The sequence below is a fragment of the Calonectris borealis genome, chromosome 7 (genome assembly GCF_964195595.1).
Source record: "Calonectris borealis chromosome 7, bCalBor7.hap1.2, whole genome shotgun sequence".
In the NCBI taxonomy this organism is placed as follows: domain Eukaryota; kingdom Metazoa; phylum Chordata; class Aves; order Procellariiformes; family Procellariidae; genus Calonectris; species Calonectris borealis.
Window position 1 is genome coordinate 29,453,914 of NC_134318.1, and position 16,178 is coordinate 29,470,091.

At 52.8% G+C, this 16,178-nt stretch overlaps 1 protein-coding gene across 1 annotated transcript; it reads left to right on the forward strand.

The window, feature by feature from the left end:
* The first annotated feature begins 125 nt into the window (after window positions 1-125).
* Window positions 126-14,662, forward strand: SLC68A1 (solute carrier family 68 member 1). Its single transcript, XM_075154917.1, has 9 exons — window positions 126-226; window positions 6,725-6,993; window positions 7,457-7,536; window positions 8,346-8,795; window positions 9,715-9,832; window positions 10,825-10,921; window positions 11,673-11,844; window positions 12,417-12,610; window positions 12,826-14,662. The coding sequence occupies exons 2-9, from the start codon at window positions 6,829-6,831 to the stop codon at window positions 13,077-13,079; spliced, it is 1,530 nt and encodes a 509-aa protein (XP_075011018.1). The 5' UTR covers window positions 126-226; window positions 6,725-6,828; the 3' UTR covers window positions 13,080-14,662.
* Window positions 14,663-16,178: the final 1,516 nt, after the last annotated feature.

Consider the following 16,178-nt stretch of genomic DNA (forward strand, 5'->3'; position numbering starts at 1 on the left):
GTTCGCTGAGGGGCGGGGCTAATGCAAATGAGGCTCTCAGCTCCTTCCTGGCGAGGTGACCTCACACGAGATGGCGGCCGGGAGGGGGCGGCTTCACCTGCCAGGACGCAAGATGGCCTCGGGCCGGAGCCAGGCACGGGGCGGGGTCGGGAGGCCGCTGGGTGCGCATGCGCAGACGTGCGGCTCGGCGGCGGAACGGCGGGGACAGCGCCGGTAACGGACGCAGGTAGGAGGCGCTGAGGGGACGGCTGTGGGAAGGGGTGCGGCGCGGTGCCTCCTCACCGTAATGCCGGCCTGGGTTTTGTCTCCCCGCTTGCAGCGGGGCCGTCCGGGCGGGGTGGGGGAGACCCTCCCCCTCAATGCAGTGGGGCGTCCGGGTGGGGTGGGGATTCCCCCCACCGTAGTGGGGCCGCCCATTCGGCGTGGGGGGTTCCCCCCCTCCCTACATTGGTAGGGCCCTGGCCTGTGCCTCCCCCCGTTACTCTGGACGGTCCCACGTGGGCCCGGGGGGTGCCCTCCCTCCCTGCTGTCAGTGCTTCTGGGCAGGGGCCTCAATCCGTCTGCTCCCCGCTCTGGAGGCGATCGCGGTCTCGCTCCCACCTCCTCGGAGGGTCCCGGCAAGGAGAGGTGGCCCTGGCATTGCCCCAACCCCTGCCGTGGGGCTGATGAGGGGAGTCCACCCTACCTGGAGGTGTGGAGCAGGGCTCTGGATGCCATGTCCCTGTCGCACCTTCCCCTCACTTGACTGTGCCACACGACCCCAAACGGGCCTTCCACCCCCATGGAGCCTGAGGGGAGCCCGCACGAAACGATGGGCATGCCCTTGCCCGGCCATCACGTCCGCTCCTGGGGCTGCTAGGCCTCCCCTCAGCAGGGGGAACGTTGCAGATGGGGTGCTGGTAGCGGCTTGGGCTCACCTTTTTGATGGCCAAAGAAACGGCATCCATGTCTCCAGCCTCGCTTCACAGGCATCGCCTGGCTCCTCGCGTTCCTTCCCTACACATGGGACATCAGCTACGTTGGGTGGCACACACCAAGTGCTGTGTTTGTCAGGCCTAAATGCCACAGAGCTCTCCCGTGGCTTCGGCGGCTGGGCTTCCTTAAGTCCTTTGGTTAGTGGTGTCTGGCTGGTGGATGAAGGCGGGGAGTTAGGGGGGTGACTGTGGCTTTGAAAGGTTTGTGTAGGTGAAAAGTCTCCTGGTGAGAAGATGGAGATGGTGCGAGAGAAACTCCCAGTTGCCGCTGCTTGGGCAGAGCAGTAAAAAGGACTTCTCACCTTGTGCTTCCTATTAAGTCTTAACAAGAACAGGCTCTGCCTGTGTAGTAATCCCCTCTTCTAGCTTCTGTGATTCCACTGCTGGGAGTTGTTTTCAGTAAGGGTTTCATATTTACTTCCAAATCTCTAATTTGAGGCCAGAGTTACCTGGTAATGGTCCCCATACCAGTACTGTGGAAGTCCACTACAGGAATAGCACTCACACTGATGGTAACATAATGGAAAACCAGTTCTTAACCTATTTAATACATTTTCCTTACACTGTAAACCAATGAATTGTTTAGAAAAGGGATGCAGTGTGCTGTTAAGTTAAATGCCTTACCAGATTGCAAGACTATGAGATCTACCTAGTTACCTCTATTAACGAACCTTGTAATCTCATTAGGGAATGAGATCTGATTTAACGAGATTGCTCTGCTGGAACACAACTCCACAGAAACTACCAGCTGGTTCAAATGTTAATTGTTGTCTGCGTGGCACGTCTGTTTACGTGTATGAAGTCTGCAGGCGTGACGGAAGCACCTGATGGAAGCACGTGATTGCTTGTAATAAGAAGGGTGTTACCACACGTCTCATGATAGGGAGGCATCTGTGATTGCTGAATTGGTAAACAGTCCTGGGAAACGCTCTCATAGCCTCTTCGAAGTGGCACGTTTCCTTGCCTGACCCAGGTGGTATCAGGTTTTCAAAGGCTTCATTGGTTTACTGTTCAGATACCAGGCTGCTGTTGGTGAATTGGTTAATGTTTCACATGGGACTGTATTTGGCGTTCCCTCGAAACTCTCTGTTAGCAAGTGGATTGTCTGAGAAAATGTGGCATTAGGATTTCAGAAGTAGTACAGGGGAGAAATTGAGAGTCTTGGAGATGTATCTGCCTCTAAGAGGGTGCGTGGGATCAAAGTTTGGTGAGAAGAGCCTAAATTTTGTAGGGTGTGTGTCTAGATAGGAGCTTTCCTGGGAGATAGGAATAGGATTTGGAGACTTCTTTTAAAGTGGAGGCTTTCAGTTTCATTTAGTGAAATAGCTCCATGGAGGGATTTCCCTTCTTTCTGAACAGAGTCATGCCAGAATCTAAGTAGCTCCATGGGGTGAGGATCCACGGAGATGTCTGTGCTTCAGAAGCCTCCTGGGGTACATGCGTAGGGTGGGAAGGAGTCTGCAGAACCTGGTCTGAGCTTACAAAATGGACTTGTCACTGGCAGATAAGCGTGACCAGATGAAGACATCCATGACTCTTTCCTCTGGCTGAGAATGTCACTAGTGGGCTCTGTGAGGAATTGACGAGCACCAGGCACTATGCTGGGACAGGTCACAGGGCAGCAGCTCTTTCATGGATGCAGCTCCAGCCTGGCTTCCCTGTGGATGGGGCTGGACCACCAGCAGCCCAGTCCTGTCTGGCCATGAGGAATGTCTAGAAATAGGGTCCCCACTTGGGTCGCTTATCCAGCTGGTGGATTTATTGTGTAGCGGATGCAGAGACACAGAGCTGATATATTTTTCTGGCCCTCTGCTTTAGCTAGTAAGCCACCCAAAATCCAGAATATGCAGTGGAGGCAGCGTAGTGATGGCTTCAGCAAGCACAGACATATCCTGAAGTATTATTTGGGATATTCCAGCCTGCATTACCCATATAGTGGAGAATGAACGGGAGAGTCGTCCTGTTACTGCGGTCAGGTCTGCAGATGACTACTTCAGGTTCCTGAGTGGCAACTTCAGTGTATAGGAATCATCTGGCCCTGCTTAAAAGACTGGCTTAGGCCAAGATTCATGTATATGGATCTGCTGCCAACTCAGTACAACTGGCTTCAGCTGTGGAAGGCTGGAGCTCAGTCTTGTTGTAAAGCCAAAGGGTTGCTGAATTGCCATGGGACATAATGACTTGTGAATCCAGCTGTGAGCTGGCTAGGAAGTTAGAGCAGATGTGCGAGCCCCAAACTGTGGTGTGTTTCCAGCCACCATACGCCAGCACTCTCAAACAAAAGCAGTGCTTTCCTGGTAGCCAGTATTCAAACATCCTTCTCAAAAAGATAAGATCTGCAAACGTCACTGGCAGGAGCGACGCCAGATGTCAGATGCGGAGGTGGAAGTTTCTGAAATAAAGGCTAGTTGCTTTCTAATTTATGAGCTTGTTGCTTTATGACTGTGCGTTAGAAGTTCAGCGTGAATGAATGATAGCTATTCCCTCCTGTAGCTCCTCTTCCCATTACTACTTGAAGCCTAATGCTGAGAAGTTCTGACATATACTCCATGAGTAATTCTCCATCCCAAGGAAAAGGTTATGAAAATACCAGTGCGGCAAGCTTAAATAACACAGTGCTTTGGATGTAGAAACAAGATCTGCTTTTTAAGGACAACTATGATTTGTTTCTTTTAATCTGCACATTTGCAGATGGGGAGGGAAAACAAAAAATAAAAAATGGCCTAACAACTATCCCAGCAAAGTGAAATCACTTACAAATGTCAGCTGGCTGGAAGGGTTGCGCATCTGTGAGGGAGTGACGAGAGAGAAGGAGAGGAAGTGGAACTTCACCTTCTTTAAACAGCGCTGTAGCATATAAATGACAAGATGAGGTGTCTCTGGAAACTTCACCAGCTGTGGTTTGTGCAACATATGCTTAGTGAAGCATCGTTTGGATGGGTACGCATGTAAAGTGCAGCGCTAAGGACCAAGCCTAGAGTGGGCTTTGCTTTCAAACAGGCGTTGGGTAGCGAGTCAAGTCCAGGTCAAGAATAGCCCTAGCAGGTCAGACCGTTGGTCTGTCTCATCCCATATTCTGCCCCATGGCAGCATCAGGAGATGCTATTTAGGGGAAGAGCACGTGAGCCTGGCTGCTGTCTGTGGGCCTTTCCACCCGTCCACCTCCAGCGTGCGCAGCCCTCGGATTAGGGATGCTAGAGGGGATTTCCCTGCCTGTTCCCTTTAGTAGCTGTTAGTGTACAGCTGTTTTCCATGAGTTTATCTGATCCTTTGAACCTGCTGCCCATTTCTGCAACCGCCTTTGGCAGCAAATGTCAGAGGTTTGCTACCTGCCAGGTGAAGAAGTATTTTCATATGCTTTAAACAGTTTTCCTGCTCGTTACCGCGAGTGTTCCCAGTTCTTGTGTCCTGGCACACAACAGTTCCACCTTCACCTTATCTGCTGCGTGTGGGACTCTGTAAACCTTGATCTGTAAACCCTGATGTCCCCCTTCAGCCTTTCCTCTCTGCCTGGAGTCCCAGCTGTTTAGTCTTTCTCAGCAGGCAGCTGCCTCAGTCCCTTGATTGCTTTAGTTGCCCTTCTTTGATCTCCCTCATCTCTGTGTCTCAGGAATTTTGTAGTGAGGTTAGATGCGTATGCAGTGGTCAAGGTCTGGATTCACTGAGGTTTCATACGGTGCAAAATGATGCTGTCTGCTTGTTCTCCATGCCGTTCTTGAGGTGCCCAGCACTCTGGTGGCTTCATCTGCCCTTGAGCCAGGCCTCCACAGAAGAGAGACACAGGACTCATTGGTGGGTCAGTTCGCTTAGCTCTCCCTTCTTCTTAACCTTTATCTTTACACATCAAAATTCTTGATTCCTTTTCAATTCATGACCGCACAAAAAGCAATTTCCCCTTGAGGCTTGTCTGTCTTTAATTACACCTATAAACGTTCATTGTCTGGCTGAATTCCCCTCAAGCAGTGTCTTCCTTTTATCTGGCCATGGGTTTTGGCATGGCGGGGATGCAGAATGGTGGCTCTGCTCCACGAGGGCTCTGCAGTTGGATCCAGTTAAGATCTAGTGCTTTGGCTGGGAGTGGAGCCGATGTGCAGTTTCAATCTAGTGATGTAATTGATTGGAACAAATGCTGTTCCTGCTCCTTCTGAGCTAGTTATGAGGAATTCCTTGGGCTAGGCAGAGTGGAGGTTATTTTTGCTTTTCTAATCTCGCCTAGAAGTGGTCAGACTCATGGCTTCTGGGAAATGCTGAATGGGACTGGAGTTTCATCATGTTTCATACCCAGCCGTTTATTCTTCCTCTTGATCTTCGCTTGGACTTGCTGCAGCTGATGTTGCAAGCACAAGAAGGCTGGTTTGGTGCGTAGTTTCCCGTTTCTGATGTGCTCTTTCTTACCCTGCGTTGTGAAGTTGCCCCCATGATGCATCTGGATTGGATGAGTGCGGACCCTGGAGGGCTGAAACGGGAGTGACTTCCAGCCCTTTATTTTGCTTGTGACAGTGTTAAGATAGCGACCCTGTCATCACCTGTCATGTGTACACTGTGAACAGAGCTTCTTAGGACGGCACGAGCTGGAGAAGCTGACTTACACTGATTTAAGAACCCTTAACGTCTCACCAGATACACGAGTGCCTGTGAAGAGGTGCCTTGTATTTTGCCTTTGGTCTGTAGCAACTTGAGTGTGAGAGGGGGCTTGGTCTGAAAAGCACGAGAATACATCGCAGGAGGACGATGGTCCCACCTCCTGTCCATGCCAGTGTGAGGAGTCCTCCCGTCACACCTCAGCCCCTTGTGAACATACAGTGACTTATTCTGGTATAAGGCTGCTGTTTCCACTTACTTTATTTCTGTATATATTGCTGTCCAGCCAAAGCATCTTTATTTCAGACACCGGTCCTAAAATTCAGGCTACCCCAAGACAAGCTGGACAGCTGCTAAGCGACTCTTGGTTGCCTTTATGGCATGATGGCGGCGTGTCTGCTGCATGCCGTCATGTTCTGGTCGTGTCTTTTCATGCCACAAAGCAGCAATGCTGCTAGCCATAAATAACTCCTGTCTAAGCCAGCCCAGGTGCAGTCAGCTGTGACTGCTGGGGGAAAGCAGTGTGCACGTGTGAGATTACATCACAGCTGTTGTCATTTTTACTTGGCTAAAGATTTACATCGGTACCTAAAAATGTCAGTGACTAGGTGTGTTTTCTGAAGGCTGCTTTGTTGTTTTCAGCTATCTAGCTTGATTCCTCCTGTGACCTTGCCTTTAAAGAGCTGGAAGGAGCTAATCGGCTACTTGCTGGGTAACAAAGAACATTACAGGGTAAAGGACGGGGCAGCCTGCTCAGGAGGAGACAGTTGTACCCCCGGGAGCCCACAGCCTGGCCTCAGCTTAATGAAACAGCTTTAGTGCAGCAGACAGCTTTTAGTCTCTTAAATCCCCTCCAATCCACTTTTGAACAGCTTCTCAAAGCAATATGAATTCTGATCTCTGCTGGCAAAGATTTACCAATTAATTTGATTCAACTGGGGTACATGCGTGGGGTGGGAAGGAGTCTGCAGAACCTGGTCTGAGCTTACAAAATGGACTTGTCACTGGCAAATAAGCGTGACCAGATGAAGACGTCCACGACTCTTTCCTCTGGCTGAGAATGTCACTTATGGGCTCTGTGAGGAATTGATGAGCACCAGGCACTATGTGCTGGTGATGGCTGAATTGAATCTGGTTTCTTTTTTTTTTTTTTTCCTTCTCTCCTGCAGGAGCAACAATGGATTGGCCCCAACAAATGAGTAGCAGGTGTTGGGAGAAGACATCCCATGTGAAATGGAGGTGATCGAGGGAGCTGAACGCTGACTGCACCAACATGGGGTTGCGACTGTTGGCTTGTCTTTTTCATTTGCCCACTGCCGTGATCTACGGGTCCCTGTCGCTGTTTGTTTCCATTTTGCACAACGTATTCCTCCTGTACTACGTGGACACCTTTGTCTCTGTTTACAAGATTGATAAACTGTCCTTTTGGATAGGAGAGGTTAGTCTTTTCCATAGATTCCTGCCCTCTTAAGTTAGAAATTCTGAAATCAAGACCACTCCTTGCTAGAAGTTTGAAGAACGTTAGTTGTAATAGCAGCGTTTGGGAGAGGGAGCAAGGGACCCTTCTGAGCGCTAGCTTGGGCTTTTTGGTTTTCCCCACCTACATAAACAGAGAACAAGCTGGGATAGAAAACCCGGAGTCTTTGTTCTTAAGGCTGCCTTTCCTCTGGGGATGTCGGCGTGCTTCACAAGCAGGGAAAACCACTGGCCTCGCTGTGTTCATCTGGCAGTTGCCCCGGACAGAGGAATCATACAGCGGTGATGGGGCAGGGAAGGTGTGCTGGGACGGTTCCTGCTGGTTGTTCACCGTGCCAGCTCAGCACTGCTTGCTTCAGTAACAGAACTGAGTCTTTGCGGGAGCTGTCCTGTGGTTTGTTTCACTGTGCTGTATTCTTTCCTAGACAGTGTTTCTGATCTGGAACAGCCTCAACGACCCTCTGTTTGGCTGGCTGAGTGACCGGGTGTTCCTTAGCACACAGCAGTAAGTTAAGTTCCACTTCCAGCAGAGGCTGGGAAGTTGTATAGTCTCTGGGGGAGATGATGTGAAATTGGCAGCTTCAAAATTATGGTGTGGGAATGGTTTCTGGGGCATGGAACTCTTAAATACCTCCTTTTCCTGGCATCTTTGAAGTTCAGTGTTCTTTGCATGGTATTTCAGTACCTGGCTGTATAGAGGAAGTCACACGCCTATCAGGTAGATGTGACCCTAACCCTTAACAATCGCATGAGTGGTACAGAACCTAAAATATGGGCATCTAAAATCTCAAGCCCCTGCTACATGAGCAAGCCTCTTAGTGGGGGGTTGGAGCATGTCTGTACATGGTTTGGGAGACACAAGGGGGGAAAGGACAATTATTTCCACCTGGAATGCCTCAGACCAGTTGTTCCCAAATTCCCTGGATCATGGATCACTGTTGGCCATTAGCGTTTCTCATGCATTTATGTCAAGCTTTTAACAAAAATCTTGGTGTGGCTTCCTGCAACTAGTAAAAACTTTAAGTGCTCATTGAAATAATTTACATTGTGCAAAGCACAGACAGTGCAGCATTATCAGGGAGAGACTTGCTCTGGAGGAAAAAAGTCCCTTTCCATCATGCTTTTTGGCTGCCTTAAACCCATATTTTCAGTGTATTCACATATTAGCTAAGAAGGTATCTGATGCGGGTGCTTGTTGCATGAGCAAAAGCTGTATTTGTGTCTAGGCCGCTTACATGACTTCCTTGGAGAGGGAGAATACATGGTCATGCAGGGTTTTGTCCAGCTGTCTAAAGTTTTTGTCTTCTCTTGCAGGCCAGGAGCAGAGATTTCCTCCCCAGAAGTAGTTCTGAAGAGGCTCAGAGCGCTAAGCCACAATGGCCCCCTCTTTGCCATCTCTTTCCTGGCTTTCTGGGTTGCCTGGGCTCATCCTGGTTTGCAGTTCCTTCTTTGCCTTTGCATGTATGACAGCTTTCTCACCATGGTCGACCTCCATCACAATGCCTTGCTCGCAGACTTGGCTGTTTCAGCAAAAGACAGGACTAGCCTCAACTTCTACTGCTCCCTCTTCAGTGCCATAGGCTCTCTCTCTGTCTTCATGTCCTACACAGTGTGGAACAAAGAGAACTTCTTTTCCTTTCGCATATTTTCTGTCGTGCTGGCTCTCTGCTCCATCATTGGTTTTACCCTGTCCACACAGCTGCTCCGCCAGCGGTTTGAGGCTGATGGGAAAGTGAAATGGGACCAAGAATCAACCCTAAAAGAGTAAGTGTCACCAATTCTGTGGCAGGAACAAAGGCCTGGCATAGATCTGTAGAGTCCTTTTATGCACTGCAGCAAACTAAATGTGTGGGAAGATCCAGGACAAGGCAAATTTTTATTAATCATCTATGGTTCTTGTTTGTTGACACAGTTTTCAGAGTCACCTCTGTCACACTGGCTTCTAATGCCCTCTGAAAATAGGACAAAACTATCTCGTGACACCTGTTGCCCAAACTGGAGGCAGAGCCCTGACCTGTTGTATGGCCATCCAGTGTTTGGAACATGAAATGAGTTAATATCTAGAGCACCGTGAGGCCTGTGAGTGGCAAAATGTCAGAAGCAGCTTACCGTGAAAGCGTTCCTGCTTGAGCATGAGACCACCTTGCTGCCCATTCCTATGGAGTTGGACAAGCTAATGTCTCTTACCCTTTTGCTCGCTTTAGCTACCTGATAGTGGCTGGGCTGTTGGTGGGCCATGATGCAGCTGGTTTTCCCCATTCAGCTCCCTTGATTTTCCTTGGGCTGCCTCACTTCTTGTCTCTTGTTACGAGCTGCCAGCATTACGCTGTACTAACACAGCAGATCCTGATGAGATCTGCCAGGTGAGCTAAACGCAGGGATCTGGAAGAGGAGTGTATGCGTAGTGGAATGGCTAATGAGAAGAGAACGCTTTTATGGACAGAAATCTGAATTTTGGGTTCAGAAGACAAGTGCTCTTTGGAAGACTCGTTGCCTGTGGTTCTTGCTAGCAATAAGCAAACATTGTTGTATACTTTTCTGTTTTGATCTGGTCCAGGGAGAGGGAAGGTTGGGATGGGAGCTGAGGAGAGACAGCTCTGCCTCTACACAGAGAGAGCTGGGGGCTCTCCTCTGCTTGGTGTGAGGGATTCACGGTTGCTTTTTTTCCCTCCTCTCCCTTTAGGCTGTACATTGAGAAACTCTCCGTCCCCCAGGAGAAGAGGATCACCCTGGCAGAGTATCTCCAGCAGCTCTCCCGGCATCGCAACTTCCTCTGGTTTGTCTGCATGAACCTCGTCCAGGTAGGTGCAGCAGTGACACGTTGTGATTCAGAGGATGAGCGCTGGCTCTGGCTGTTCGAGGGGGTGATTCAGCAGTATGTGAGTTCCCCAGGAAGGGCAGAGGTGTTTCCAGCACCCACACGCTCTTGGAGCCTCCTGCACATGCTTGGCTGATGCAGCAGCTGGTAGCCACTCTCCCTGCTTGTGACCCAAGGGTACTTCCTGAGCAAGCTGTGGGGTGCTCCTTCCTCACTCCACAGCGTAGGCTGGATTACAGGGGCTGGCTGAGCTCTGTGCCACCCCATCTGGGGTGCAAAAGTACAAGGCCTGGCTAGTGGTGGGGACGAGTTCAGGAGTGCAGTTTGCTGGCGTGGCTGTCGGCACAGTCTCCTTCTGCTTTCCTGAGGCTCACATCACTGTTCTCACTGTCCAGCTGGATCCACCTCCCAGCTGGCTTTTGCCATTTTTGTTCTTCATCCTTTTCAGTGATTACTACCAAATGCTGGCAGCCTGCCCAGCTTTCCTCGTTTGCTGGTATCACAGCTCCCATCTCCCTGGGGATCCCTCAGTTCCCCTCGGGCAGGCTCTTGATGCTGCACTGCATCTTTGTGTTCGAGCCTCACTGCCGCCTTATCCTCGTCCTCCTGACAGCGGCCTCCTCCCTCCTGCTGTGCCACTGTCTCCCCCAAACCCTTGTGGTCACTGCTGTCACCTCCTTGCCCTGCCTGCCCCAGCAGCGCTGTGTGTGAGCAATGCCTCGGCAGCTGGGAGGCGGTACTGACCCCAGGCAAGCAGGGGGCACGGCTGGTGGTGTTGCAGCTTTGCAGTCTCAGCCTACAGTGTCATAAACTGCACAGCCAAACTCTTGCTCTGCTGAAGTACTCCAGGCCCATCCTGCATGGTCCCTTGGCACAGGGCTCCTAGGATAACAGAGCCCAGAGGGCTGTTAGCTTTTTCTGTTCTCTCTTACTGCTCTTCCTGCTGACCAGCTTGTCTGCATGCTGCCTTCACAGGTTTTTCACTGCCACTTTAACAGCAACTTCTTCCCTCTGTTCCTGGAGCACCTGCTGTCAGACCAGATCTCTGTCTCCACTGGATCCTTCCTGCTCGGTGAGTCTCAGGTGGGACTGGAGGGAGCAGCTGGGTTAGGACCTGGCCGGAGTCTGGATTTGCTCTTTGCAAACTCCATCTAGGGAGAGGTGTGCTGACACGCCAGTCTCTGGGCTGTAAGATTCACACATGCTCGCACCCCATATGCTTCCCTGGGACCTCTAAGTTGTCCTTGTGGGCACAAGAGAAATAACTTGGAGCCTTTTCTACTGGTGATGAGCCGCATGTGCTGGACTCAGGCCTAGACACCACGGAGGTATTGCTCTGAGCATTAGTGGCTGCAGGTAGTGTCCCCAGGATACAGCAGGGGACGTAGCCCTGAGTTTAATCCCTTTCTCTCTGTGGCATGTGGACCATTTCCAGGCTGCCACAGATCTGCAGGCGCTGGTCCTAGAGTTACCCTGGGAGGGTTCTGTGTGGGCCAGGTCTGGTCACGCTGTCCTGTCCCTCTCATTTCTGCTCCAGGGCTGAGTCCCAGCCCCTGCCTGACACTGGACCAGTCTTTTCTTCCTTCCTGCCCATGAGGTTGATGGAAGAAGGCCTCCCTGTGTAGGAGGAGTGTGTGCTGTGCCACAAAGCCACTAAGTAAATCTGCTGCAGTCTTCTGTCTGTTCACGGGGGCTGTTCTGTACTTTGCGTCCTACAGCCCTGCTGGCGATAGCCAGCCTTGTCCGTTCTCTCGGTATCAGTCCTGGGGGCATGGTGGATACTGAAACTCCCTCAAGCTATTTGTGCCTCTGTCTCTGCTCAGGTGTTTCCTACATTGCCCCCCATCTCAACAACCTCTACTTCCTGTCCCTCTGCCGCCGCTGTGGGGTTTACGCTGTGGTGCGAGGACTCTTCTTCCTGAAGCTGGCTCTCAGCGTTGTCATGCTCCTGGCAGGACCTGATCAGGTGTACCTGCTCTGCATCTTCATTGCCAGGTAGGCAGGCAGCACGCGCTTCCCCTGCTCTCTGCCACCTGGGAGGGGAAATGACTTGTCTCTGTTTTACAGAGAGGAACGGGAGGCGGGGAGCAGTAGCCAGGGTCACACAGAAGCCATGTGGCTCGCAGCTCTGACTGCATCCGAGCTTGGGACGGGTCAGTGCAGAATCCACTGGCTGTGCCTGCAGCAGGGTGAGGGAGGCAGCGATGTTCAGGAGGACGGAGACCCGGCAGGGCTGGTGGCAGCCTGCAGCAGCCTCTCCCAGCTGCTGGGCTGAGCTCCTCTCCTCTGCAGCCTGCCTGCAGCTGTAGCCCTCAGCATGTGCTGCAGCTGCCACTGGCCTAGCGTGTCCTGTCCCCAAGCCTGTCTGTGTGGCAGGTCAGGACTGATCCAAGGCATCGCTGCACACAAGGCTTATTGCTAGCAGCGTTCCCCTCCTGTAGCCTTCTGAAATTCTTATTTTATGCGTTAGGGAACCTTTCTTGTCCCTCTCTCCATTTTCTCTGATTTCTCACCTACTCCCGTCGTTTCTTGGTGCCCCTATCAGTGCTCTGCCTGTTGTTCTGCAGCAACCGGGTGTTCACAGAAGGAACCTGTAAGTTGCTCAACCTGGTGGTCACCGACTTGGTGGATGAGGATCTAGTCCTGAACCGTAGGAAGCAGGCAGCCTCAGCGCTTCTCTTTGGGATGGTGGCTCTGGTCACCAAGCCGGGCCAGACCTTCGCCCCTCTGATCGGCACCTGGCTGCTCTGTGCGTACACAGGTAAGGACGCTCCTGGGGAAAGCAGCGGGGCCGGAGGGGGCAAACCTGTGAGTTCAGCGTCCTCCACCATGTCCTGTGCCCTGGGTGGGTGCAGAGGCCTCTTCCAGTTGCTAAGCTGTGCCTGGTCTCTGCATCTCCAAGGCCAGTCACTCAGAGAGAATGGACAAGGGTCCACCCCAGTGTCCCCAGTCTCACAAACTCTTCTCTGACACCAGGCTACGACATCTTCCAGCGCAACCCCTTGAGCAACGTGGTGAGTGCCCAGCCGAATCTGGAGTCCGCCGCAGCCTTGGAGCCAACTCTTCGCCAGGGCTGCTTTTACCTCCTCGTCTTCGTACCCATCACGTGCGCGCTGCTGCAGCTCCTCAGTTGGTCTCAGTTCAGCTTGCACGGGAAGCGTCTGCAGGTGGTGAAGGCTCAGCGCCAAAGCCTGGCGCAAGGCCGAGCACCAGAGGTCAAAACGATCTAGGGGTGCCTGAGCCCCCGGGCTGTTGCTGGTTCCAGGCTGGTGCAGGACGACAGGCGAAGCGCAGGGGTTGTGGGCTGAGAAACCCCGATGTTTACGGTTCAGCTGTGAAATGCTATAATGCCAATGTTTACTCATTCCAGGAGGTGGTCGCTGGGGAAGGCAGAGAAGTTCAGCGTGAGGGGCCTGGGATAGATCGCTTCGCGATTTTATCCTAGCCTGTCCCAGGGAGCAGAGGGCTGCTCATCCCAGCGTGGAGGTGCTGGGTGGCAGTGTGTGCTAGGGACAGACACGTCCCCGGTGCAGTCCTCTGCCCTGGGCCTGGCCCTGGGGAACCGCAGCCTCTCTGGCTGAGCAGGAGGAGACTGCACAGGGAGTCCTTCCTTGCTAGAGCCCCGCAGCTTTGGGGAGTGGAGTGGGAGGCTCCTGAGGGACCAAGTGACCGAGGGGGTGATTTCAGGATGGCAGGAGCAGGGATGGGAGGACCCTGAAGGCCTTTCCCAGTAGCCGGTACAACCCCTCCCACATACAGTGCTGTGGTTCTTGGACCAAATCCGCTCTTAGGCATTTCTTGTTCCCAGGACAATATCCTGCACAGCCAGGGTCTGCCAGCTGTGCTTGTTTTATGCTGAGGCCCCCTCCTTTGTGGCCTTGCAGAGGGAGTTGTTGCTGGGCTGGGAAAGGCCCTGGGCTTGAACTGGGCTCAGAGCCTTGAGCTGGAACATCTCATCTGGCATCCCGTTGCCTGTTTATCCCTCCTCTCCCCTCCACAGCCCCTTCCAGCTGGCACTGTCCAGCTGTGCTGTGAGCCCCCTCCCATGCTGGCTGGGGCTGTGGGGCTGAGGTCAGGGAACCAACCCCTAAGCCAGCTGGAAGTGCCTCCTGCCCAGGGCCATCCCAGGTGACCCAGTGAGGCAGCCTGGCGCCTTCCCCTCTTGCAGAGGGAGAGCACAGCCTGGAGGAGACACCAGGTCTTGCTTTTGTGCCTTCGATTCCTCTTCGGAGCCTGTCTGACACAATGCTGGGCAGTCACAGGGTTGAGATTTTACCTCTGTAAAGGTAAAGAGACAGACACCTCAGCTCCTCTCTGCTTGAAACGGTGCCCCAGAGTTCAATCATCTCATCTGGCTGCTGAGCCATGGTCCCAAGGAGGAGAGCAGGTGGTTTGGTCTCCCTGGTTCTGGCTGGGAGTAGACAGGGCAGGTAGTCACTGCAGGGATCCCTGCGGTGAGGGAGCGTCTCCTCAGTCCCTGCGACATGTTTGGGGCAGGCAGAAGAGATGTGCCAAGGCAGAGCTCTGCCTTGTGCACGCCTGCAGGAAGAGGGGGTGTGCAGGCAGCGTTTGAAAGCCCGTACGTGCTTAGGGGCGTGCTGATCTTTGTTTAGTGCCAGGTTCCCTCTGGGGTCTCAGCCCACAAACCTGCCATCTTGTCTCAGGACACAGCTGCCTTCTGTCTTGGACCAAGACATTCCTGCCACGAGGCTTCTGTAGCTCTTGAAGGTTCAATCATAAGTTATTTGTGCGACTCCTAAAAAAGTTTGAGAATGATTCTTCATTTCATAAATTAAAGATGATCTTTTCTGTACTGCTCGGTGATTTTTTTCTAGCAAGTGGATCTAACCTGGCTGGGTTCCTGTGGTGCCGCAGGGGCACAATTGTGGTTGTATGGGGGAAAATGGGACTGTTCCTCTCCAGCAACACTCTGTGCTGGGGCCTGGGCCTGTTTCTGCAGGGCACAGGGAGGATCAGCAGGCTGGTGTATCACCTGCCTTTTGGGGGGTGGAGAGTCACACCCCTGCTGCTTTGGGAGGCCCCAGGGACTGGACTGTCCTGTTCCTTCACCAGCTGCTTCTGGCTACGAGGCTGGGGACAGTTGCTGGCCTGGGCCCTGTGCCACCTTCCCACGCCCCCGGCCTGCCCTGGGAGCAAAGGTTGCCTTGTTAGTTCTCGGCAAGCGCCTGGGCTGGCACCAGCTGCTCTCCCAACAGTGGCATCGCTCCCATCACCTTTGCTGAGCCAGGGCTGCCCTCACTGCCTGCACCAGCCCTCTCGCTCACAGCTTCTCTACCCCTCAGCTGCCCGTGACCTGTCTGCAGTGGGAAACATCGTATGGAATGGTTGCTGAGGAGAAGAGCAGCTTTGGACACCACCCGTGCAGGCCACAGCTGCAGCCCAGGACTCTCCACCCTCAGCTCAAAAGCCAGATCAGGAAGGCAATCCTGGACCAGAGATGGCACCTCCTCGCGGAGACGGGCCAGCAACAATTCTGCACAGGCAAGAGAAGAACACGTTACCTCCTTAAAATTGCAAATGTGGGAAGATGAGGCCAGGAGGCTTGAGGGTTGTATATGAATGACTTTATTTAAGTATGCTGGGCACCACCAGGCAACATGGTTTGGACAGTGTGCGAGGGAACAGTCAGGCAGATCAAACGAATGCTAGATTGGAGACGGCACCTTTCTGTCCGGTCACTGCAGGTTACAAAATGGAGCACTGCTGCTTCTGCAAGGCCAGCAGAGGGGCTGGGAGGGGGAGGAGGAGATCACCAGCACTGCCTGGCACATGTGGTAACTGAACCAAGAGGGGTTTGCTGCTCCCCCTCTGCATGCTGCAGCAAACCAGCAAGAACGCAACTGGCTCTCCAGCAGAAGGCTGAGCATTGACAGCTCTTTTCTACCCGACGGGTTCTTGCTTAAAAAATACAGTCTGCGCTGATGGGGTAGGTGAACACGCAACCTGGTCTCAGCTGGGAAGAGACCGCCACACCTGCCTGCCTACAGCCTCTCCGTGCCCAGTGGTTCCCGCAGGGGCAGCAAGCTGCATGCTGCTGCTTACATTCATCTCAGCTGGGGCAAGGCACCAGCTTTTGCCACGCCTCTGCAGCAGCCCTCCAGCTCTTACCCCATCTCTGTGCTTGAGGGTGACCCCAAGGTGACATGTGGCAATGAAGAGAAAGGAGGGGAACAGGGAGGAACGGCCACCGAGCAACTCCAGCTCCACTGCTACTGCCAGGTACTGCAGAAAATCCACATCGGGGGAAAAAAAAAAAGCACCAAATAATACGTAAGAAAAACCTAAAGGGGAGACAGTGGCACAACCCA